Source organism: Prinia subflava, chromosome 2, assembly GCF_021018805.1.
Source record: "Prinia subflava isolate CZ2003 ecotype Zambia chromosome 2, Cam_Psub_1.2, whole genome shotgun sequence".
Classification (NCBI taxonomy): Eukaryota; Metazoa; Chordata; class Aves; order Passeriformes; family Cisticolidae; genus Prinia; species Prinia subflava.
Window position 1 is genome coordinate 87,928,855 of NC_086248.1, and position 24,923 is coordinate 87,953,777.

Below are 24,923 nucleotides of genomic sequence, written 5' to 3' on the forward strand. Positions count from 1 at the left end.
CCTAGATCCCAGCCTCTCCAAAGGTAGGGTTCTCAATCGTGTACAGCCTCTCCAACCAGCCTGAACTCACTTGCAACACCAAGCTAGGATCACTTTCCTCACAAGAGATGACAGCACAGTTATACCCACCCTGGACAACAAGGAAGAGTTGGACTGCTCCCAGGGCCCCAAGTATCCCGTCAGAGCTGGCCTGGGGAGGGTCTTGCTGCAGTTGTCTGAGGCAGCTACCTTGGTTCTGCTGCATCCACACAAACAAATTCTATAAGCTGTCCCATCTGAAATATGCCATCCAGCCACTGTCTCATGAAGTAGGTGGCTATCAGGTCACCTTGCTCTGCAGATACCCCACTTCTCCTGAGCCCTTAGACATAAGAAAAAAGAGGGGCACCAGTAGCCAGCCCAGCTTGCCATTGGTGGGACAGGGTTTGACGTGTTGGGTTTAATGGGTTGATGAGGGTTTGATGTGTTGTGACTGACAGGAACATGCTGACTCGTCCATCCAGGAGACCTGGGTCCCTTCATGCTGAGATTTCACATCCAGCTCAGCCCAGGGGAGAAGTACTTACCTGCTGGTTTCAATTTTTCCAATTTGATGACTTGTAAACATTTCCCAGGTCACAAACAGGCAGTGCAGGTCTCCTGAGGATAGGCTTGCTGTTTTCATCAGCTTGCACAGCCGTAAGTGAAAGAGCCCATAGATCCACACAGAACAAAAGCCAATGGTGAACAGACAAGGGAAGCAACTCCTTGGGTTCCTCATGCAGAAACATCCAGGTGGCGCACGTTCTCAGCTCACTGCTGCAGTCCACAAGACGTTATGGAACACAGTGAACCAAAGTGTCCTCAGGTACTCATCTTCTTTCCTCTGCTCCACCCTCTGCTGAGGCAATGACTGCAGGTTCACCTGTTGAGCTACCCGAGTCCATCCTAAGTAGAAGCCAGATTCTTTACCTTTGCAAGAGCAGGAATGATGCCGCCATGAACTCAGTGGGTCTGCATTACCCTAAGTGAGTCGCCTCCCAGACATCCAGGAAACTTCCTGCATGCTCCTTTCCAGTGTGGACAGATGACTGACATGACACGTTCATCTCCATGGGTGACGAGGAAATGACACCACTGCTAAAGCTTTTCCTCCTAGACCCCAAAGCACATCACAAAAGATGCAGTGGTATCAAGATCCCTCAAGAAGTGATGAACACTGTCAGATCTAAACAGTTTTTTGTTCAACGTCATCCAGGATGGCAATGTCTGGCTGAGCCGTCACTGACAGCGAGTTACATACACACAGGTCCAACTGCAAACACCAAGTCCATTACCAGAAAGGGCAGGCTCAGAGCATTACTTTCACCTTGGATTGTAAATTCCACCAGGATTGCATCTACTCATGCCTGTACAGTACCCAGCTCATGGAACTTGGCTCCTGACAAGAGGCAGGGTTGGGACCATCACCACACTGCTTGGCCATCAGGTTGGGAAGGAACCCAGGAGTCCTGCCCCCTTGGTCCTGCTCATCACACCACCCTCTTCTCACCAGGCAGGGAACTTGGGCTGAGCTCCACACAAGGATTATGGTGCCTACCTCCCATTCATTTCAACGGGCTTTAGGTACCTGGATGCTTTTGGAGGCTCTGGGCTCAAATCCAAGAGTCCAACTGGTAGGCTGCTGATGCCCTGTGGCCTCCAGAGGCAATGCTGGAGAAACTGTTACACAATGGAAGAAAACCAGGATGCAAGGCAGAAGGAGAAGGCAAAGGAAATCAAGGTCAGAATTAAATTCTTTAATACAAAAAAAAAGTTTGTTTGTCGTCGTCGTTGTTGTTTTAAGATATATCTGTAATTTCTTTGTTTAAAAATAAATATGTACTAAGGAATATCTTGAAAAAATTCACTAGACACAATATGTAGTGTTAATATCTTTTTTCCCCGCAATTATTACAGATAAACAGTAGCACCAATAAATAAAATGATAACAAATATTAAAATTAAAAAGGAGAGAGATTCAAGATGTAGAATTTTCTATTTTTTCCTGTTTCTTCTTTTTACATATATAAAAAAATCGTAGTGTCTATTTAATCCGAATCACACATATACATAAACATATATATATATACAAACACATAGCCAAATATATATATAGTATGTAGATGTATATCTAACCGTTGTCTCAATAGGAATGTGTAGGGGTAGGTGTTAGAGAAATTAATTAAATAACTGCCCATAACATGCTACTGACTCTGCCAACAATTGGGGAGAGATGGGATGGGACAACAGGAAGGTTAAATTTATACATAACCAGTACAAAAAAAAAAAGAAAAAAAAAGAAAAAAAAAAATAGGAGGTACGGCTTATAAATAGTTGAAATTAAATATTAACAAAGAATACTGAAAAATCCCTACTCTTTAATTAAATTATCTGTTTAATTTCTAATTTAAAAAGGGATATTAAATAAGTATATAAAACACTTTCTCTTCCCTCCCCCGATCGGAAGCCTCTGTCTTGCACACGATGCAGCATGAGTATTCTACATTGCAGATGCAAGCACCCACCCGTGTGTTTTCTCTCCTTCTGAAAGCCATCAGTCGGATGGGGAGATCCTAGTGGTTAGTAGTCGCTTGTTGTGAGTCTGTTTTTAGACTGTCTTGTCTTTTTGGAAGCTTTCCGTGTTGTACATTACCAGGCGTTGAGAATTCAATTGCAGATGACGTTTGGCAGCATTCTGACACAGACCGAGTACCTTTTTGATTATTATTATTATTAATAATAATTTTAATCACAGAACTAGATTATATATATCCACATAGATGTACAAACACACTTTCAGGGGCGTGTGTGTGTGCGCGCGTGTGTAAGGTGGGTTTCACGTACACCACAGCCCACACTGCAGATACACACATAGCCAAGAACCTCATGACACAGCTAAGGGACTCCAGCTGCCTTCACATTTGACTCCCCAGCCCAAGACATGGAAAAGGGGCCTGATATTTACAGTACGTCATTAAAAAAAAAAATCTTGACGTTCTTAAGGGTCATTTACACTGGGCATACAAACTGAAGGCAGCAAAAGTTGCTTTCTTTTTTCCACCCCCTCAATCTTGGCATACATATATATTATTTTTTTATATATATATATGTATAAAAATAAATATATATATATAAAAAAGAAAACCACATACATCCATACATACACACAAATGCATACATTCACATACATACACACACACCCCCACTACTGTGTATATACTTTTGATTAATATCCCTTTCCAGAAATGTTCCATAAGCATCTTGGATGCTCTTGAGTGGCAGCTCTGTGCATGAAGAAAGCAGACAGTGCTGAACAACTGCGTGGCTATGCACCGGTCCCCATTCTTGCTTCAGCACACTGTAGACCTTGTGTCCTTCTGCAGCCACCAAGGGCGGGAAATCTAGACTCCTGTGATAATTCCTTGAACAGAAAGTCAGTGCGCATGAGCTGCCCACCATCCTTAAGAGAAGCCAGCACGTCTCTCTGGCAAAGGTTCTACAGCGAATAAAGTCAACGCAAAATGTACACTGACATCCCATGTCCCAGCAAGGCAGGCAGGTTATGAGACGAGTAAGGGCGAAGGTTGGGGGAAGAGAGGGGAGGAGGAATCCTTGATCTCGGAGATGGCCATTTCCTTGGCCTTTGACCCATCGCACCCTAGGATGCCGCTCTTTGGAACTCCCTGCCCATCCTCTCCATCACCTCTCCTCCCTGTCCCAGGCAAGGAGAAGGTGGTTTGTGGTACAGCACACTCTACAGAAAAACAGCGGAGGCCGCACAAGTCAGTTAGAGTTAAGAAGTTTACACCCAGCGCTTCTACTCAAGTCCAGTCTTAGCTTGTTTCTTATGCCCCAAGTAGCCCGCTTGTGTCCACAGCAGTCGAGTATTATCCAGTGAAGACACCAATAACATTAGCAATGTTAAAAAAAATAATCAGTATATATATATATATATTATATATATATGTGTGTGTGTGTGTGGTTAAAATATACATATATGTATATATAGATGTGGTTAAAATATATATACATATATATATATGTATATGCATGTATACACACATATATATGTATGCATGGGAGAACCCATCAAATACACCCCTATAAGTCTTCCTGGCTCTGTTATTTAGCAGCATAAAAAGAAAAATAAAATAAAACAGTTCAAAACCCAAAGGTGAATTTCTGTGCGGCGGGTGCCTTGGGGAATGTTCCTTCCGGAGTCCATCGTCCGTACTGAAAGTGCTGTGCTCTACCGATCCTTCATTTTTAGGGTTCATTTGGATTAGTGTTTTGTTTTATTCTGTCCAGGCGAGAAATCAGGCTCCAGAAACAGGGCTGTTTCCCCTTCTTCTCCGCTGCTCACCGTCTTGGTTTTTCACATCTGCCAAAGAGGAGAAGGAAGGAGAAAAGGAGGACAGGGGTTAATGTTTGTGATGGGGGTGCAGCTAGGGCAGGGAAGGGAAGGGAGGGTGGTGGCTAATGTGTTTTAAGAGCACATGGTGTTAAGGCATGGCATGACGTCACTGGTGGGGTGAAGTGCTGTGCATATGGGGCAAATAAGCTCAGAATCTCGACCCCACAAACGAGTCAATGAATTCTGTTCCCCCCAGGCTCACCTGGACAGAGCAGGGGGGATACTCAAACAGGGGTAAATTTAGCAGCAGAATCAGTGGCTTCCTCACAGACAAGCTGAGTGTCTTGTTTGCATCTTTGCACACCATACACACAAATACACACAAACACAGAAAAACAAGGCTAAGCAATGCATGCAGAAAGAGACACACCCTCGGCTCTCCACCTAGCCTCTTGTTTGGGTTGGAAGCAGTGCAGACAACGAGGCCTCATACAGGCAAGAAGGTGGAAAGTAAGTGCTTTTCATTCCACTAGCTGCTGTGAGTGGGGGTTAGCACCAGAGAATAGCAGTGGCCTGAAGAAGCAGCAGGAGAAATGAGGATTTACCCTCCCCTGTAGGTCCCAATTCTAATTCTACAAGAAAGAGCAAGAGAAACCTTGGCTTAACCAGCTTTTTATCAGGAAACTGATAAGCTAACCACTCCTATGACTCCTTCCCATTTTTCTGGCCAACATATCACCTCTGGAAACCTCCCTTAGTGCCAATTATCCCATCACAGAGAGGTACTAGTAAGAGAAACTAGCAAACCCCTTCTGCCATTATGACTTCTTTGGGACATTTTCTGGTTTTTCGTTATATTTGTTGCTATTTCTCACCCTTCAAACTCTGTGGGGTAATTATAAGTTACTCTGGACTTTGGAAAAGGAGCAGGGGGAAAAGGCCAATGTTAAGTCTCATCTGAGATCTCAGGGGTTTAGCTTGCTAGGAGAAGTTTAACTCCAGAAGTTGCTCTATTCTGGCCCCTCCATCAATTACTTTCCCACTGAAATTGGAGCACCCCAGAAAAATTCTCAGTACACAGAGCAGTTTCCACCATGCTGGCAGTGCCAATGCCTCTCTGCCTTGGACATAAAGCATTTTCACACTTCAAGGAAGCACTTGCTACTTGTATCAACCTTAGCCACCTAGCCAATGGATGTCTTCTCTTTTCAAGATATAGCCACAGAGGACCCTAGATCTCTCTCCCTTGTGTTCTCTCCTTGAGCCACTGCACTGCAATACTGCAGGAACAGGAACAATCTCCTAGATCTCTGTGAGAGGGATCAGAGTTCAGAGCCACAGCCAAGTGCCCAGTAGCAACCCCATTTCTTTATCTCCCTCTACACAGGTAGGATGATCCCACACCAGAGGTGCACACATAGCTTGTGTGAGCCAAGACACCCCCCTGAGTTCCCCGGAGTGCTCAGGTGAGAACCGGGAATCGGTTTCTTTACGTCTCTGTGCCACAGAGGGTATGTGACAGCACTCAGATGACACATGCACAGCACGGAGCTCTAAACTAACACTAACCCCACAGTGCCTTTATGTCTCCCACCTCACACTTGAAATACACACCTCTGCCTTCACCCAGGGTCAGACTTAAATCTGCTGTATTCCATTCACAGTCCTGAGAGTCCTGAGTGCAGCCTCTCAAACCACAACTTTGGACAGGACAGGGAACTGTGAGCACGCTGCAACAGGACAGGGTGCTCTCCCTGGCTTTTAGAAGAACAAACAGGCAAAAGAGAATGTAGGCTCAGCCTTGAGGGAGAGTCCTAGTGGCTTTCCTCATTCTGCACACAGCAGAGCATACACAAGCCACAGAAAAAGGGCTTGGAAGACAGGGGTGGTCAAATCCTAGTCAGTTAAGGAGTTGTCTTTGTCCAACAGTATGCTCAGAGGTGCGTACAGGTAAGGCACAGAGGGATACAGACCCTCCCCCTGCCTACCTCAGCAACATGAACTCCATTGTCCTATTGTATGGTACAGAATACCTGAGACACAAAAGGCCTGTCTCTGGGAGCCATCCCCATCCAAGACCTGAGAGCACACCTGAAATGCACAGCTCCCCTCTGACACAGGGGAAATCTGTCCTCACCTCAGTTAGCCCCTCTGCTCTCTGGCCCACATAGGACAGAGAAAAGAAGTAGTCAAATAGCACTGGTGCCAGAAGTCAGCAGGAAGCAAGCTCCCCCCTCTTTCTCTTTCTCTCTCTTTCTCTGTGTGTTTCATCCTTCAGGACACAAACCTGCAAGTGCGCTCGTTTAACTCAAGCTGCCTCGACTTGCAACGTGAGTCTGTGAATTTGCAGGAACATTTACAGGTCTGGGGATCTTGTACAAACAAGTGCTTTCTCCTCTCTGAGCAAGGCTCACAGTGACTGCAAAAAGGCAAAAGGAAAGATGTCTAAGCTACAGCGCTTCAGCAGAAAGAAAATACACATGCAACACCCTGAACATCAAAGCAATCCCCTTGCCCCCTCCCGCAGCCCCCGTGCTGCCCACTGGAGTGCCGCGGGCTGATGGATTTTCCAGCAGCACCTCAACAGCCCCAGGACAGCAACCCCTTGCATTAGCGAAGAGAAAGAAAACAGGCCTTCTGCACAGTATTCACAAATGCTGCATTGGATCCATCGGCTCAGGCCAGAGGGAGAAAGAAGGGGAAAGCAAGGATGGGAAAGTGAGAGGTCCCAGCCAGCTACTGACATATCAGTGAAAGGAGTTCTCTGAAGTGGATTATTCGAGTAGAAAGAGGCCAGCAGCTGAACGAGTTAAGTACACAGGGTCTCTCCTCCCCTGGAAAGCAGCTGGGCTCCAGCATCACATGCTGACCCCTGCAGCTGGCACTGCCCTCCTTTCTATAAGCCCCATCCCAACCTCGCCACCTAAGAGCCTCCTACAGAGGAACTGTGAATTTACAATGCAGAAATTTGTGAACCACCATGAGAGAGGCAGAGCGAAACAGACAGGGAGAGACAAGCCACCAAATCCAGCAGAAAGAAAGAAAAGAAAAAAAACAGACAGAGAGCCCCCCCCCGGCTCCCCAGCATCCCCTCTCTGGCTTCCCGCTCTCCCACCTCTCCTCTCCACCTGTGACTCCACCAGACACGCACACACATGTGCACACGCACACACACACACACACACATGCACGGCAGATGCCAGCCTGCCTGTCACCAGTCGTCATAGCAGTGAGGGCACGAGACAAGCAGTGGAAAGCAGACGACAGAGTTGCAACCGGAAGGCGTGAAGAGGTGCAGGGTGCTCGTCCACCCACCACACTCTTGTGCCTTGGGACAATGGTCGCCACTGATGATTAGAGAGCCAAGCAAGCTAAAGCCACCTTCCCTGAGATAGCCTTAGTGCCAGAGCAGTGCCACCACCAGTGCTGCCCCTGCAGGATCTGCAGCCCACCAGTGACTGGGAGGGGAGGGTGAGATTTGAGCGAGCAGCAAGCAGGCAGATTGGTTTGGGGAGAGGGAGGGAAGAGAGTCTACAAGCAGAGGACACAAACGTACAAGCTGAGTGGTTTGTACCGGCCTTTCTTGCGCTTTCTCTTTTGACCCTTCCCCCTTCCTCGCTTTGATTTTCTGGAAGAAAAACAAAACAAAAAAAAAGAGAAAGAGAGAGAGGGGGAAAGAAAGGGAGAGACAGAGAGAAAACGGAAGAAAATGCAAGGAAGAAGAGAAAAAAAATACAGCCATGTGCCTTGCTGGGAGGGGAGAAGCACATGAGGCAGGACTGGAGGGTAAATCCCAGGGCCGAAGCACAGATCTCCACCTCGCACACACATTCACCGGCTCCGGCGCTCCTGCCAGCTCCGCAACCAGCCTGCCCACAGCCAAGCCAGCACCAGGAACTCAGCAGAGACCACCTCCTGCAAGGCTGCTGCGAGCAGAGGTGGATCTGCCGGAGCCTCAGAGGGGCACCTGCCCTCTCCTGAGAGGAGCAGCGGGAAAGGGGCAGGGGGTGAGAGGGAGAAGGAACAGAGAGCTTTGTGAAAGCATCACACCACCGCAGTGAGTGCAGACAACCATTCCAGGCGACAAGCACAGGCGCACGACTGACAAAAGGCAACCTGGGTGAAAGGGCTCTCTTCAGGGAAGAGGAAATCACTCTGACCTGATGCTCTACCCAGCACTGGACCTAGCAGGGGGCAGCTGAGCTCCAGTAGCTCTGCTGCAGGGCAGGTGGCAATCCTGCCTTGGGATGGGAGCGCTCCACAGACAAGGGAGGAGATCTGATCTACACAGTACTGCTGTGTGGGAGAGGGTTATCCAACCTGAAGGCTTTGCTCATTCACTTCACCTCCTGCCTGTGATTCAGAGGACTCCAGGAGACCTTACTTGTATGTCTGTAACATCTCCTCTGGCAGCCTCCATTCTGAGTACTGAAGAGTAAAGAGGGGGAAGAGGAAGGCCTGACCTAGTTATTTTACCCAGAAGATAATCAGCAAGCAGCTTTCAGTTCTTCCCTCCTTTCCCTCCTGTGACCTCCCATGTAGATCTGCCAGACAGACAAGCAGATGGAGCCAAGGCACTGACTCCATTCTGAAAAATTCACCAGTTGCCTCTGATTCTTGGGCAAGAGCTGAGCAGGCAGGGGCTAGGACATGCTGGTCCTGGACACTAACCATGGATCCCTATGGGCCATTGAGAGCACAGGGAGCGAGGGAGGCTGGAGCCTGTACTGCTCCTTGAGCCACATTAGCACAGGAGCAAGGGAGAGACATGCAAGGAGAAGGCCCTAGGCAAAGCACCAGGGCTTGTCAGGCAAATGAGTCCCAGCTCTGAGGCAGTTCAGCAAAGGCTCCCTCGTTCCCTGGTGCAGCCCACCTCGGGAGAGAGCTGTCAAAGGGAATTGGGAGAACAGAAGAGAAAGCACCATAGGTGTCTCCTAGGCCCTGTTAAAGTCGTCTCACTGGAACGAGTGTCAGAGCATCAGCTCAGTCCCGGTTCTGCCCTACATGTCAGGCAGGAGTCACAGGGAGATGGTGAGGGGAAGAAAACCAACCTGAAGGGAGGAGAGGGGTACCAATATAACAAGACTTTCAATCCAGCACAAATCAAAGCACACCAGTCTCCCCATCCCTTCCCTTCCTTCCCTGGGGAGTACAGAACCAGCAAAGAGCAGGCAAGGTGCTGTTAGAAGAGGAAAGTGAATGCAACACAGCCCGAGCTGGCTGCTACACCCATACCCCATCCTCACCAGAGCTCACACAGACCAAACTCTCGCACGCCTTCAAACTACAGAGCCACACAGACCGACCGTCCCCGACATGGCCCTGTGCAGAGAGGACTGTTGGCTGCACGCAGTCTGTGCAGCCAGGAGCAGATTTCCAGGGGGAGGAGGAGAGGCTGGAAGGCAGCTAGAAACATACAACCACCAGGAGAGGGGTGAAAGAAGCTCTCTCTCTCTCTCTCTCTCCTGTTTGCTCCCTCTGTCTCAGATTCAGCAATTCAGCCTCATCTTCAAATATTTACTCCTTCCTCTCCGACTCTGCACCTCTACACGGCAGAGTTGCTCTCCCAGTCGTGCGCAGTCCAGCTGATCCTCTCACCCAGAGAGATCATTCTTTCTTTTCAATGCTGTTTCATATGTTATGCTCGTCTCTGCAACTACTGCAGGATTAGAGCTTATTTTTCTGCTTTCCACAACCTTTTTACTTTGGGGAAGAAGTAAAGGGAAGGTTGTGACTTAACCTCCTTCAGGCCACCAAAGCAAATCCATCAGATTCAAAAAACCCCTCATGAAAGCCTTTACTGAGACCCAGCTAGGACATCCACCTCCCTTTACACCCTCCCAGGGCCCCACCCAACCAAAACCAGTGTCACATCCTGCATGGCATCAGTTCTGCCTCCACCAAGGCTCTACTTCCACCTCTCCCTGTAGCCAGCAGAATTCCTACCAAAGTTGCTGTGATAGAAGCCAGCAAGTACTCACTCAAGCAGCAAGAAAAAAATTAATAATAAAGAAAGGCAGCAATTTGCAGTAACCAGAAACAACCCAGGAAGAGGGAAGGGGAAAATGGGGGCTGCACCTTGAATCCATTCCAGCAGGACAGACACAACAGGCCTTCCCTGACTCAGGAGAAAGCATTAGGAATGACTGCCATGGCCATGGGTCATGCAAGGTCCACGTCTGGGGTGTGAAGGAAGGACCATCAGATCTGGGTTTCTGTGACCATCTGGAATGGATTCAGAGCATCCCCCATGCAGTACCATATGCCATTTCCAAAAACACCTCCTTAAAGTGAGTATATCCAACCAGAGAAGGGCAAGGGGCAGTGGGGACAGGAAGTGCCAACCAACCACCAAAAGAGAAAGGAGAAAAGGCTTGTCACTTACTTTTCTTGTTTGTTTTTGACATCTTTCTTTGGTCTGTGGAGAAAGACAGAACAAAGGCCTCATTAGAATAGAGCTTATCACATATATTTCTGGTATTATCCCCAGTTCCCACCAAGTCCAGGGAAGGACATGCATTGCAGGATGCCCATAGCACAGGTTAAGTGGTTCATCTCAAAGTGGTTTTGCTCTCCTGTTAACCCTTGCTGGTAGCTAGTGCCAAAAGATCCCAGGATGCAGGCTAGCACTGTCCACCTGTGATAGCTAGAGATGGGAGAGCCCTGACAGCAGAGGGCTTCTTTTCCCAGGCTCAACTATCCCACTTCAAACCAACCAAGAAGGCTGCAGAAGCATCTGAAGAAGAGTCCCAACCCAATGTCAGAAAAAAGGAAAGGCTCAGAGTAAGTTTATTGCAAGAGGAACCAGTGCTGCTTCATTCTCACCTGCAGTCACATTTACTGTGCTGTAAGAAGCTCATGTGTGATATGTGCTGACTCTGATGGGGTTTAATTCTCATGATCTGGAATGAAAGAAACAGAGAGGGTCACTGCCTGTTCACTCTTCATATTCACAGCTCCAAGCCAGGCTGCTGTGCAGCAAAGCACTCATACCCCAGGTGCTCCTGGGAAGAGAAGGGCAGAGTTCAAGCTAGTTCTGAGGCCCTGTGCTCCCAGTCAGGGAAGGCCTTTGATCACAAGCGAGCAGCAGCATCAGATTTGTGCCAAAGCTCTGTTTGCTTGTGCATGCCTGGTGCCAGCACTGTGGACAGCCTTAAAGACAGGCATGGGAGAGGGTGCACCACCATAGCAAGGTTCTCAGTGAGCCCTCCCTGGCTGATGCTGGACAGACAGTAGCTGAACATCCAGCCTGCTTGTGCACAAGCCGTGCTTCAGTCTTACACAAAGGTCCCAATCAAAAATTCCAAATCCAACTCCTTTTCCTTAAGCCACCATTCCTTCCCAGTTGACATCTCACCTTCTCAGTAACTTGACGCACAAAATAAATCTGGAGATCTGTGTTTAAAAGAGTCCTGCAAAGCCGGACATCACCCAGACCCCAGCACCAGGTACCTCCAGGGAAGTTATTTAGAAGCTATGGAACATTATCACATTCTCTTAACCCAGAACATGGCTAGAAAACTAGCTCTAGAGATCTGCTTAAGTGCCTCTGACCCTCTACAGGCATGTGGGCATACCAGTCAAGAACTGTAATCCAGCAAGGAATGGTAGGAAGGAAACCATCCCTAGCTACATTAAGCTAGTATGCTCTGGCCCAGGCTGGAGCCTGCAAGTGGAAAAGCTGCATGGGGAACCATGAAAGGGCACAGGCAGGTTCTCCAACAGAGTTCAAACAGAGCCCAGACTTCAAATAAAGGGACCTGCTGGTTAATCACTTAGCACTGCACATCTCTTATTTATTAAAAAGGGACAGCAATATTTACAGCAGCCATTCAAGAGGCTAAGGGACAAAAGTAGGTGAGGGAGCTACAGGTTACAGGTAATGGGCACCAGCATGATTTAGGACATGAGCTGGGATCCAGCCTGATGAACAAGGGCAGTAACAGAGCTCTCTAAAGCAATCTGCATCTTCCCCATAGGCCCAGCCTTTACTATCATGGCCACCTCTGTCTCTTCCAAGAAATTAATTCAGCAGCCTCCAAACAAAGGAGGAAGATGCCCAGAGGCAGAAAGACTTTTCCAGCTGACACAGAAGCAGTTTGTTTCTTAGAGCCCCTTTAACCCCTGCTATGCCAGGGTAGCTAATGACCCAAATTCCCTGCTCTGTTGGTACAGGCTGACCTCACATGCCCTTCAGGAGAGAGTACTGACAGGTTCTCCCCTTTTGCCCTACTCAGCTGCCTTCAGAACAACAGCTGTGTGTAGAGTTAAGGTGAAGCAAGGGCCCAAGGAGTATCTTCTTTGGGAACTCGGAGATAACACCATCAGAAATGCTCCTTTGCATTCGCTAAGCACAAAGTGCTCCTTCACAGAAATGCTCCTACCTACTGTATTTGAGCAAGAGCCAAAAAACAGACTTTCCTCTTAGCCTTAAATAGACACAGGGAACTCATCTTTTAACCCTGTGTGGTGTAACACAGAGCACCAGAGTCAGAAGGGATGTTCCCTGGGGTAGGTAGCACTTCCTCTGAATTAGCTGAGAGCTGGGACTTGAGGTGGCTCTGATGGCTGACTTGCTTCCTTCCAAACAAACCTGGCAGATTGCAAACTGGACCCTCACCTCCATTGTGACGTTGTACACATCCACAGGGACACATTCTAGGCCCTCATCGCCGCAGCAACCCGCACATCTCATCAGAGGCACGCAGGATGGCTTGAATATGTACTCCACCTCATCAGGGTATTCCTGGAAAATGTCCACCAGGGTCTCAATAGTCCTGCAGAAGCTGCGCTCGTAGACTTCCAGGAATTTGATAACTAAAAGAGGAATGGAGGGAATAAGTTAATGCAAACTTAGCTCAAGAATGTCTAGTGCTTCACCCCTTAAAGCGAGCCACAACACAACTACTCTATGCTCTTCACTAACAGTCTTGCAGGCCTAAATCCTTTATCTGTGTTCTACATACACACACATCAAGTGGGAAGGGAAAAAGACAATCTCCTCCTACATCTGCTTCAGAGTAAAGGCAAGGTGGACAAGAGAGCCTCACTGTTTGCCTCCCTGGTACCATGACGCATGCCACAAGTGACTCTTCTCCAAACCTCTTCTCTGCTATTCTCCATACTCCTGGTATGCTGCCACTAAGAATATCAGCTCAACCAAAAAAACCCTGAAGCTGCAGCAGGTTCTTGCGCTCTGGATGAAGGCCCTACACTGGTTTGCCCTTTACTCCCTTTCAAAACAGCCAGTGGATGCCCCAGTGGGTTTTAAACCCAGAAGCATCCTTTGTACAGACCTCAGCACACAGGCACTTCAAAGAGCAAGCAGAGGCTCTGAACCATGCAGCTATGCATCTTCACCCTTCCTGTCATCTACCTCTTTTGGCCATGCAGAACATCCACCTCTGCAGGTCACCACGGAACCATGACAGCACCCACTCCAAGTCACAGCCTCCGTGTCTCCACACTGACCACTTTCCCAGACCGAGGAACCAAGCCACCCACTGGAAGATTCAAAGTAGACTCACAGCACCCCCAGGATTAACCAGACTATATATTTGGCTACTGAACCACAATGAGACAGTGTGGGAGGGGGAACAGGGTGGATCTGCCATTATCCCATGCCTTCCGTACAAATGGAGCAAACGCTAACTGCTTGCGATCTGCACTGATTTCACAAGTGTTTCTCAATGTTTCCCCGTCTCTTGCCAAAGCTTCATTCTGCTGCTTGGTCAAGGGTTGGAGAGATTTAAAGAGATGAGAGATAGTTTAGATAAGTACACACACAGAAACCTCAGGTGCTAGTATAGTACTGCAAACAGTGTATGGAGGCCCCCAGGACTCCCAGCTCCAGTGCCACACTGGCAACAGAGGATGTCTCACATGGAGCAGAGGGTAAGAGTATGCACAAGGAGATAGTACCTGCCCCATGCTGTTATGCACTCTAATGATCCACCTGTACAGTATGCAGAGTCCTCCAGCACCAAGGTTGATAACTCAGAGTGATAAGAGCAAACTGCTTGCATCATGGAAAATAATGGTCTCCAGTAAGCGTTTCTAAAGTGCCCTGAACTTGTGACAAACTGGCATAAAGGTTACTTTGCCACAAAAATGCGAAAGCTGCAGGGCTTGGAGCTCACAGCCCGCAGTTAATTGTTAGAAGTTAATTCTAGGTCATGCAGGGCTGACAGTGCCATAGTGCTGAAGTGCCGAGAGTGGGTACAAGAGGGGAGGAGCTTCCATCCAAGGAGTTTGAAGTGTCAGCAAGCGTGAGCAGCTATTAAAAGAGAAAGTGGCTTGTGAAAGGGAAATGTGGCCTGGCAGGCATGGACTGCTTGTTGGTATTCCTTGTCTAGAAGACAACGTTTCTGTTCCTTGTTCCTTCCCTTTCTCTTCCCTCCTCCCCTAGCTGCCGTATGCCTCCTGTCTGTTCTCCTCTCTTGCCTGTGACTACCTCCTTCTCCTCCTCCTTCCTGTTCCCCTTTGGAGTGACCTTAGTCACCGCCTGTGTTCCAACAAGTTCAACAATTTAATATGTGGGAAATTCTGCGGGCACAAAGACAGTCGCTGAACTGCACTGGTGATTATTCACACTGTGCCAGACACAGGATCTGAGAACTCTGGCAGTAAAGGCATAGTTCAGGATAAAAATGCTTACAGACCTACGTCAAGGGGAGGGACTGAAAGTAAGAGGGAGGGAAAGCAGCAGTTACCTGTGCAGATCAAATGCTGCTCACCACACCAGTCTGGGGCATAAAGGACGCAGAAACCGAAACAGAGTAGAAAAGTGAAGTGAAACTGACTGCCGTCTGCCATGCCTTTATATTTATAGGAATATAAATGTTTGCACTACCCAAGCATTTGGATTACACCAGAGAATCCAGATTACAGCTTGGTCCCGGAACAGCACATTCAACTTCTGTCACAGGGCCTTTGCTTTCAGCTGCACCCTGACAACTATACTTGAGATCTGGGAGATTTGACAGGACTAAATCCTTCCCGTTAAGAATCTGGGAGTTTCTACCATTTAACTTAGCACATGACCGTTTTCCAAAGTCTGAATCAGCCTCTGAAAAGGAATCAGGAAAGCTTTCCCTAGCTGCCAGTCAGAAAATCTTGCCACAAAAGGCACGTTGCCTTATTTTGCTGGACACAGAGCATTTACGTGGAGACTGTGCAACACTCTGTAGTTCATTTGCACAGTTACCACCCAAACCAAACCGGAGCGTGTGACTGAGGTACAGTCAACCTCAGAGCAAAGCCCTGCCCCTTCTACCATCCCTACACTTACTCCTATGCACTGGGAGTTAGATTCCCCACTTTGCTGGGCCGATTCTGCTTGTGCTTCCTTTCCATTGGTTGTGTCTCAAATGGAAGAAGGTCTCTTTCATGGGGAAGCACAGCAAGGTCACCGAAGGACTAACCACTAGGTCTGCTCCCTTCCTGCAATCTGGGCTTCAGCCCACATTAGAAGTTAATCCCACAATTAAGTCCTATCCTGCAAAACACCTCCAGATTTGAGTCAGAGGTTCTTCGTCGTGAATGGAGGGGGAAGTAAGGTTAAAACACAGACAGGACCCACATTAACTCTTCAAGGCAGAGTTTAAGTTCAAATTTGGAGCAGTTGAGTGAAAACATGCTGGAGTAGAAAATAAGAAAGTCTATGATCATTTTGTCTCCCTCCCCATCAGCGCCTTAGCAGCAATAAAGACACACTGCTATTTTAAAAATAAAAGTGCAGCCACAAGTGCTGGTGGTTTCCTTTATTTATACCAGAAAATCTTTTCCCCTGAAACAAGGAGTGTTTGTTTTACTCTTCTACAACTTCCTGTGCCACCAAACATGTGGAAGCCTCTCTTGAGGACAAAAGGGTAGGGGCTGAAGCTAAAATAACAGTCTCCAATCAGAATTAAGTTCATCCCAAATAACGCCCTGTCACAGCTTGACATCTCAGAGAAAGCATAAAATGGCCAAACACACAAACCCACCTTTCACCCCAAGCCCCTAAAAGCTTCAGTGGAAGGAAATACAGGACTGTCCTTGGGTAACAGAGGCCCCTCATCATCTCCTCTTCACAGAGGAGGAACTGAGGGTTAGAGGGAGGACCTTTAAGGTCAAACCACGCGACAGAAGTAGAGCCAGGAAGGTAATGCCAGGAGTCCTGACTTCTATTTCACAGATGTGTCTACATTGCAGAAGGTGCAGAAATAGCACCAGGGCAATAACACCGAAGTCTCATCATTTATATTGCCAGACCAGCTTCTCCTGCAATCCCATCAGCCTTCTTGTGACAGAAGTTAATTCTGTTTGATTCTTTCCCTCCCCAGGAGGGATTTGTTGGACACAACAAATGGCACAGATGAGGACACTAGCCCTTTTCTACCAACAGCAGAGAACTGGTTACCAAAATAAGCCTCACAGCAGGCTCCATCTTGATCCCTCTGGAGTCACTGAACCTTCTTCTGTTGACTTCAGCAGGAGCAAGGGTCAAGCACAACAGGCAGCAGCCCACCAGCAAATCAGAAATTTTGCCCATGCAAAATGGACACCTATCCCAAGCACAGCCTGCCACAAACCTCTGGCAACACACATGGAGTCTGTCACACCAATAGTCACAGAAACTGAAACTGACTGCTATAAAAAAACACCAACAAGCCAATCTGAGCCCACACTGCTGGAGCCCTCTGCTGACCTCCAGCTGGAATAACGCTGAAGGTCACAGTCTGTGGGGACCCTGCAAGACGTCTGCCAGACCCTGCCATGCAACAAGTGATCTGCTCTGCTATGCAGGTAAGGGGAAAACTCGGTCAGGATGGTCTTAAAGCAGGTGATGATCAACCTCAGCCTGAAGGTTCCAAAGTCCACGGCCCTTTTATCCCACCGCTGAACTGAGGACTGCGGACAGAAGCCAACCTCCTGACACACACAGGGCTTCACCTAGACACAGAGCTCGCAGGAGGCGTCTCTCACTAACCCAGGGGCTGACTGCCCTTCTGGTCTACATTTACTTGTATGAACCAACGAGGCACAGGACACTGTCACAACCTGGCCTTTGGGCAACCAGACAGACACAAATCACAGCAACTGCAGAGGCACCACTTTGTTTCCCCGCCAGGCAATGGTCCTGTCCATACTGGACCACCAGGGACAAATTAGTAGAGCCTATCAGATCACAGTGCTGTTCCCTGAATATGCAAAGTCTGCTAGCCCAAACCAGAATAAAAAGGTGTATTTTTCAAGCCTGGCTCTTTACAGTGCTTAGCAATCTCCTGACTGCAGGGGAGACATGAGGACTGCTGGGACTGCTGGGAGGCATGAGCCCAGAAAATCATCCTGGCCTGCCCCTTTCCCCTTCTCTTCCTCACAGACCCGCCGTCTGGGGGCTGCTCCGGCCTTTGTTCGGGGATCAGCCCTGGCCATCCAGCCGGGCATCACCAGCGCCGCCGGGAAAGAGGCAGGCAGCAAAATTTGACAAATCCCTTCCTACAGCACTGTGGCAAACCCCCAGCAAACTGCTCGCCGCTACTCAGCTCTTTGTGTGCGCCCGTGTGTGCGCAGATATATATATATGTGTGTGTGTATATATATATATATATAAATGAGCGTGCGTATGTGCACCAGCGCACGCACGCAGTTTCCCTGTGAGTTGTGGTAAGCCAGGGGCGGGCTGGCCCGGCCCTGCTGCCCGCCCTGGCACCGCGGCCGCCCCGGAGCCCGGCCCCACGGCCACCCCCGGCCCCATGGCCCGGCCCGGGCCCGCGGCGTGGGGCGGGGACGCTGCGGCCGCCACGAAGAGGGTGATGGCGGCGGCGCCTCCCGCCGGCAGCCCCCGGCCCCGCTCCCCGGGAGGTGGCGGTGTTGGCTGCCGGCGGCTCCGGGGGCTCCTTCCCCCCAGCCCCCGGCCGTCCCCGCCCGCCGGGAAGCCGCCCAGCGCTTACCTTCATTGGGTTTCCGCTCCCCATCCCCCAGGGCAGGCGCAGCCTTCGACAACTGCAAAGACAACAGAGAATCAGTCACCAAACGGAACCGTGACGCGCTCCCGGGCGGCCCGGCAGGGGCCCCGGGGGTCCCGGTCCCGCCGCCGCGGCGGGCAGGGGGCGGAGGGAGCCCCGGTGGGAGCGGGCGCCCCCGAGGCGGAGCCGCTCCCCGCCCGCCGCCCCGGTGGGCACAGAGGGACCTTTTGTTCCCCGTCCCCCGGGGGAGCCGAGAGGGGCACGGGCGGGACGGCTCCGGGCTGGAGGACGGGGCTGGAAAGGCGGCGTGGCGGGCCCGAGAGGCCCCAAAGGGAGAAAGGCGCCCCCGAGGAGCTGCTGTCAGTGACCGCGGGCAAACACCCGGAGCAAATGCGAGCCCGGCAGAGAAAAGTAACGGGGTGACCTGCTGCTGCTACTGCCGACACGACCGGTGGAACCGGGCATCGCTTCTCCCCGTAAAAGCGAATCTGGCCCGGGAGGGCAGACACGGAAGGGCATCGCTCCCCTCTCAATGTCACAGATGTCTGTCACCCAGCAGTGGTGGCCACGGAGGTGTCGGCATCTGGCCGGGTGTCAGGGCGATTAACTGTGACAGCACCACTTTGCCGACGGACGCTGCCAAACCGCCCGGGTTTTCCTCCTCTCGGAGGGAAGGGAGGGCAATGCGCGGCCTCGCCTAGGAGCCCCAGTGCCCAGCCCCTGCGTGGATCCCATTCCTGCGCTCCACAGCTTCCCCTGGGCCAAACCCAAAAGGCTAAAAGCTCTGCAGTCGCTCCTGCTGCCCTTTGGGACTAGGGACATTTCCGAAGCACTGATGCAGGCAGGAGTGGTGACAGGTAACCCACCCCCAAAATGGTATGGAGAAATATTACACCACTTTACTAAGGAAGTCTTTTTAATTCCAGGTGAAACAAGAACGCCACTCTTCCTGCTCTTCGTGAGGGCTTTAGCTGTGACGTAACTTTCCAGCCAAGTCAGGCTTCCCCCTGCTGTTCTGTTCTGAACCAAAACGGAAAAGGCCCAGCTTTCTTCACCTCTCCGAGGTATGTTGCCACCTGTGTGATGCCGTCCACCCCAGAACCTGCTGCCTTTTCAGCAGAGGCCCATAAGCATGGGGATCCACACAAAATACTGCTTTGTCAGCAATATGCTGTATTCAGGCTCGGAAAAAGACCCTCTGATCTTGTAGCTGAAGAGAGAACTGAATTAAGGCCAAGTCCACCCCAAGCTCACAACAGGAATCTGCCACCTATGGTCTTCTAAGCAGTCCTGTGCACAGGGCAGCACCACCATCCAAGCAGCCAAAAGTGTCAGCTTTTAAAAGGAGGGGGCAAGAGAGCCAGCTAGAAGCCCCTCTCCCAGACATTCCTTTGTGTCTGTGCATAGTTCCCTTTGTCTAAGGTGCCCCATATCAAACTTGTTTCTCCTTTCAAAATTCTCTTTCTCTACCTGGGCGCAATTTACCAGCCAGCCCAGACCTGAGCTGCCCCATGTGTAGGTCTATTTCTTCTCTGGGGATGAGGGGGCTGGGTGCCCAGTCTCTGTGCTGTGGCAACACTTTAAAAAGCAGGTTCCTAGAAACAGTTTCATTCCTGAAGTGTGAAGGTCACTGCAATAGCACAAACAAAATGGAGGCTGCAGCGGCCTTCCAAAGCCACTCAGTGCCTGACAATCTATGGGTAAAAGGAAAACCGCATCAAGGGCAGAAAAGCCTCAATCTGCTATGGCACAGGAAGAGGATCACGAGCCAAGTCAGTGTATTCAAGTCACAATGCCCAAGACTTTTCACAGAGGGCTTTCTGGTTCACATACAAAATGACCATGACAGACTGAGCAAAATTAGCTTGGAGACACTTTGAGGGTCATTTTTACCCATTCTCTATGCAAAACTACCCAGCCAGCTGCCAAGCCCACTGTCTCCTCACATGCAAGCACACAGGCTGCACAAGTGATGAGAAGCAGAAGCAAACCACACACTTTTGCTACTCACCTGCGCCTAGCCAGCACCTCACCCTGCCCCTGATGTAGTGGAGCAGGAGCCAGAACACTCTTGCAGTGCTCACCTGGACCTGGGATGTGATCTGACCCCAAAGATGGGAAGCGAGATCAGTGCAAAGTGGGCAAAGAGCTTCTGAGCTTTCCCAGGGGAGCTCTCAGCAGAAACCAGAAAGGTTTCCCAGAACTATCAGTAACACGCTCTCTGCTCACTATTCCAAGAAACTTTTCTGCCCTTTCAGCAGCGCCTTTCACCTGTGCCTAGTGCCCTCAAAGCACGTCCACCAGAACAGCAGGTGAGGCAGGGCCTTGTGCCTCACTTCAAAACAGTCTGCTGCATATCAGACACAGGGAACCAAAAACATTCCTCAGGACAAGCAGGCCAACTGTGCCCTTCGGTAGGAGCCTGAAGGTCATGCTCTCCTCTGCTGGCTTTTGGCATTACCCAACAGTTCTGTAACACCATTTCCTTCCAATAGATTTTCAACATTTCACAGTAGTGTGCAAGCAACCCCTGGCTTGGCCTTGAGAGTAGGATAAATGAGCCCAGGCATGGGGCTGACAGAGGAAGCTCCTTTCTGTACTCTTTGCAGGTTGTAGCAAATGCACCTCCCCGCCTCTGTGGGGTAAAAACTTCCCTAACAAATAAACCCACTTCACACCATCCATGTTTCTGTACCTTCCCTGTCTCCCTTCTCCTCCAGTCCCTGTCTAAAGCAAGCTTTTCTCTGAAGGGAGAGAAAAGGTTAATCAAGTCATTCCTCTCTAACCATCACCCCCCTCACCACCACCACCACCACCAGCACTCTTTCTCTCCCTTCCCCTCCCCCTAATCTGTGCAGCCTCATTAAAAGAGCTTTGTAACTGTTTAGGACTGGAACAAACAATCCATCCACTTTGAGAGGGACTCTGGGACAGGAGTTAAGGCACTTTTCGTCTTAGGCACTAGAAATTCTCAGCGTTTTCTGCTTAGAGAGGGGGGGGAATGGGACTCACTGCTCTCCTTCTCCATTGTACATGCAGACAGAGGTCAGTAATCCTGCAAGCTGCCAGCACAGCCAAGGCACCTCTGACAGCATAGACAGGAGAATGGATTTGGGGTTGCTCAGGAATCAGTGAGCCCCTCAGATGTCCCTCTCCCCTGCTCCCAGAGGAGTGCTCCTCTTTCCAGCCAGTCCTCAGAGCACAGGAACGGCTCTGCGGAAGGTGACCTGCTGCGTCCCAGCTGCCTAAGGGCTGTGGAAGCAGGTTCTGGTGGCTCCCCTTCGTGGTGTGGTGCTGAGGCACAGCAAAGGCAGGCAGCCTGGTGGGTGTGCAATCATTAACAGTCTAGTCACAGGCTTGTTCTCCCCCCCTCAGTGTCTGATCACTGCCTCTTCCCTATGGCAATACAGCTGGTATATCCAGGTCCCTCTGCTGTTCAGGGCAGGAGGGGAAGAGCTCCCAGACCATCATCAAGAGTGACCAGGCTGGCAGCAAGACCCACAGATGCAGGAAGATGGGGAATAACCACCTGTGCCTCATTCTCTAGGAAAGGGAGGACTGGAAAGAGACAATGTCTCTAATCCCGTGGTGCATGTGCACACTGCTCAGCACAATCAATCAGCTGGGAAGGTGGCACTGCAAATTTGCCTTTCCCTCCCTCGCCTGCTTGGAAAGGCTATCGCCACCAGTGGAGGCAGACACCTGTGGCATCAGTGCTGCCCAGACCCGACCATGAAACAATTTCCCACCATCCAAGTCTTGCTGCAGGAGCAACAATAACAACTACCTCAGTAAGGAGTCATCCCCTTGAACCTTCACCAGAGGACTGTCATGATTCCTTCATCCCTTCCTCTTCACTTCCAGGAAAGCTGCCTGACACATGCTGGCCCCCTGAAGACATATGCTACCCCAACTCAGACTCTGTCAGGACTTCTATTTAATGTTTTATAATGCGCCTGGCTAGCTAGATAGATCAGCCTGACAGCCAGATAAATATTATCATCAAAGCACAAACCCTAGTCCTGGGTGAAGAGTCAGGCCTTCTGCCATGCTCAGAGTCATCCTCAAGCTGCCTCCATGAGATCTGCTGGTATTCCTAACGTTCCCATCACCGTGGTGCCCGGACAACCAACGGACAAATAAGGACAGAACCGAAGGGCAGATCTCACCGCCGATCTGCCCGAGCACTTACGCAGCCCACATCACCCAGGTACCTGAACCTCTAGCCATCTCTTGTGTTGTATCCCTGCAACATTTTCCCCCCAAACTTCTATAATTCTTCCCTACCATTTTTTCCATCTTTACACTGTTTTCTCATCTGCACCATCCTTCAGCCTAGGAGTAAAGGCAGCATGAGACTTATGCAGCTCCTGAGGACAGACAGATCTCGACTCTACCTGATCTTCTGGGGAAGAGGAAGGGGAGGGGAAGAGGAACAAGGGGAGGGTTAAAGCATGTTATCACTGGACACCGATACAGAGTTGTCTATACTATAGGTGGAGAGCAGATGCTACTGTACAAATTTACTGAGGAGCTGGGAGGCAGAGAAACACCCATTCTGGGTGATGGTGGAAAAACCGGAGAGCAGAAACAATTGTCCCACCAGCCAAATCTGGCAGGAAGGCAGCAGGGAGCTGCTGTGTGCCACACTCAAGTGAGAGTGCGCCTCAGTTCCCATCGAGCACAGCCGAGCACAGCCTAATGTGCGGCTGTCACTGGATAAAGTAGAGATATAACAGGCTAGAAACAAAGCGTGCAGTGCTTGCATGACTTCAGTTACAGCTGAAATGGCTCCTAATTGGGGAGTTGCCTTCCAGCATCGGTGCTGAACAAACAATGTGAATAACTGATTAGTTTGCAAGCGACGTTTATTTTCACGATTGTGGGAGATGATCTGGCCCGCGCTCTTTCCAAGCGCCGAGCAGAAATGGCAGGAAAGAACTAACCTGTTATAACCTTTAAACGTAATCCGTGCCTGCCTCGCGAACAGCCACTTTCACGTGGGCACTCTGTCTAAACCCCTTAATATCTCTTGGCAACACAGCCCTCTCGACTCTTTAGAAAACAGATTTATAGGACAGGTTTGCATAGCAAGCTGCCCTTTTTACTTTAAAAAGAGGAAAGGAGAAAGAGTTGGTTTCTAATTCTTCAGGAATGACAAAGAGGTAAAAGTAACAGAAGAGGAAGAGAAAAATCCTTGGTTTTGTAATCTCGGTGCAGGAAATGTATATTTTGATTAATTTTTTTTTACAATCTGGACGAAATTCTGGACCCATTTTGTCCTCTTTGATCTCTTATTTGTTTTTCCAGCTAGGCATTTTGAACTCCACTCGGCGGCACGAACCCGAGCTGGGACCCAAGGCAAATATCACCGAAACAGCCTTTTGCAATGTCAGGAGACCCGAGGCTGATGCAAGAAGGCAGCGCGCTGCCTCCCTGCCCCGCGCCCCGCCGACCGCAGCGCCCCGGCCCCGGCGGGACCCCGCGGCCGCGCCGCGCCGGGAGCCCCGCGCCGGGGCGCGCTCATGTGCGCGGCGCTCCGCACGGGCTCCGGGCAGCGCTGTCCCCCCGAGCAGCACCGCACGCACACGTGTCTGTGCTGCGGGCACCCAGCCTCAGCCGGCGCCAGCGGCGCGGCCGCACCGCACCGAGCAGGTGGGAGGCAAAGGGGGGGTGCCGCGAGAAAACAAAAAAAAAGGGGGGGGATAAGTATTTTCGGCCGTCTGCCTTCCCTCCCCCTCCGCTACGCGGGGCACAAAAGCCCCCGTCCCGCCGCTTACCTCCGCGCTCTGCAGATAGAGCAGCGCCGCCAGCCCCCAGTGGATCCAAGTGAGCAGAAAGTTCATGGTTGCCGGCGCACGCCGCGAAGCGGGGCCCGCCGTGCTCCGCCTCGCTGCCGCCGCCCCGCCGCCGCCGCCGCCCCGCTGCGCTCTCGCCCGCGCCTCCTCCGTGCCCGCCGCCGCCTCCTGGAGTGCCGCCGGCCGGGCGCTGCAAAGGGTTCCGGGGGAAGGGGGGTTCCTCTTCGGGGTCTCCGGTTTCACCCCTCCATAAGCCCGGCTCTCCGCCGGCCCCCGCTGCTCCTTTCCGTGGGCGCTCCGCCGGGCCGAGCGCAGGCTCCGCGGCCGCCCTGCCGCCGCCCGGCCCCCGCCGCCGGGCAGTCCGAGCTCCACAGCGGCGCCCGTCCGCGGCGCTCTCCCCGCGTCGGGGCAGGCAGGCACCCGCGCCGCGCTCGCTCGGTTTCGCGCACTCACGGCAAAGTTTGCGCGGAAACTTTCAATGCATCTCTTTTCCTGCGCCCCCTCTTCGCGGCGGCTGCCTCCGGCGGCTCCCCGAGCCGGGGTCGCCTCCCCGGGGAAAAGGGGTTGATTCCGCCGCCGCTCGGCCCGACCCCTCTCCGTAAATCGGGTGGTGGTGGCGGAAAGGACGAACAGAGCGTTTCCCTCTCTGTTACTGTCTCTCCCTCTCTCTGTCCACCGCTTAAAAAAAAAAAATCAGAATAGTAATGTATGGGAAAAAAAAAATCCAAGCTGGATAGAGAGGGAGGGAACTGGGGCGTGGGAAGGCTCTGTAGGAAAGGGAGGAAAAAAATCCCAGCG

The 24,923-nt window shown here is 50.7% G+C and overlaps 1 protein-coding gene across 8 annotated transcripts; it reads right to left on the reverse strand.

The window, feature by feature from the left end:
* Positions 1-1,757: 1,757 nt before the first annotated feature.
* VEGFA (vascular endothelial growth factor A) lies at positions 1,758-24,723 on the reverse strand. 8 transcript variants are annotated; one of them, XM_063390919.1, is made up of 9 exons: positions 24,108-24,723; positions 18,313-18,364; positions 12,996-13,192; positions 11,201-11,277; positions 10,761-10,793; positions 10,454-10,600; positions 7,932-8,003; positions 6,663-6,794; positions 1,758-4,402 (listed from the first exon to the last, which is right to left on the reverse strand). In XM_063390919.1, exons 1-9 carry the CDS (start codon positions 24,171-24,173, stop codon positions 4,381-4,383), a joined length of 798 nt encoding a protein of 265 aa, XP_063246989.1. In that variant the 5' UTR covers positions 24,174-24,723; the 3' UTR covers positions 1,758-4,380. The 8 variants fall into 8 exon arrangements, 6 of the variants coding, with proteins under 6 accessions (XP_063246989.1, XP_063246991.1, XP_063246990.1 ...); XM_063390921.1 differs by lacking the exon at positions 10,454-10,600; XM_063390920.1 differs by lacking the exon at positions 6,663-6,794.
* Between the last annotated feature and the right edge of the window lie 200 nt (positions 24,724-24,923).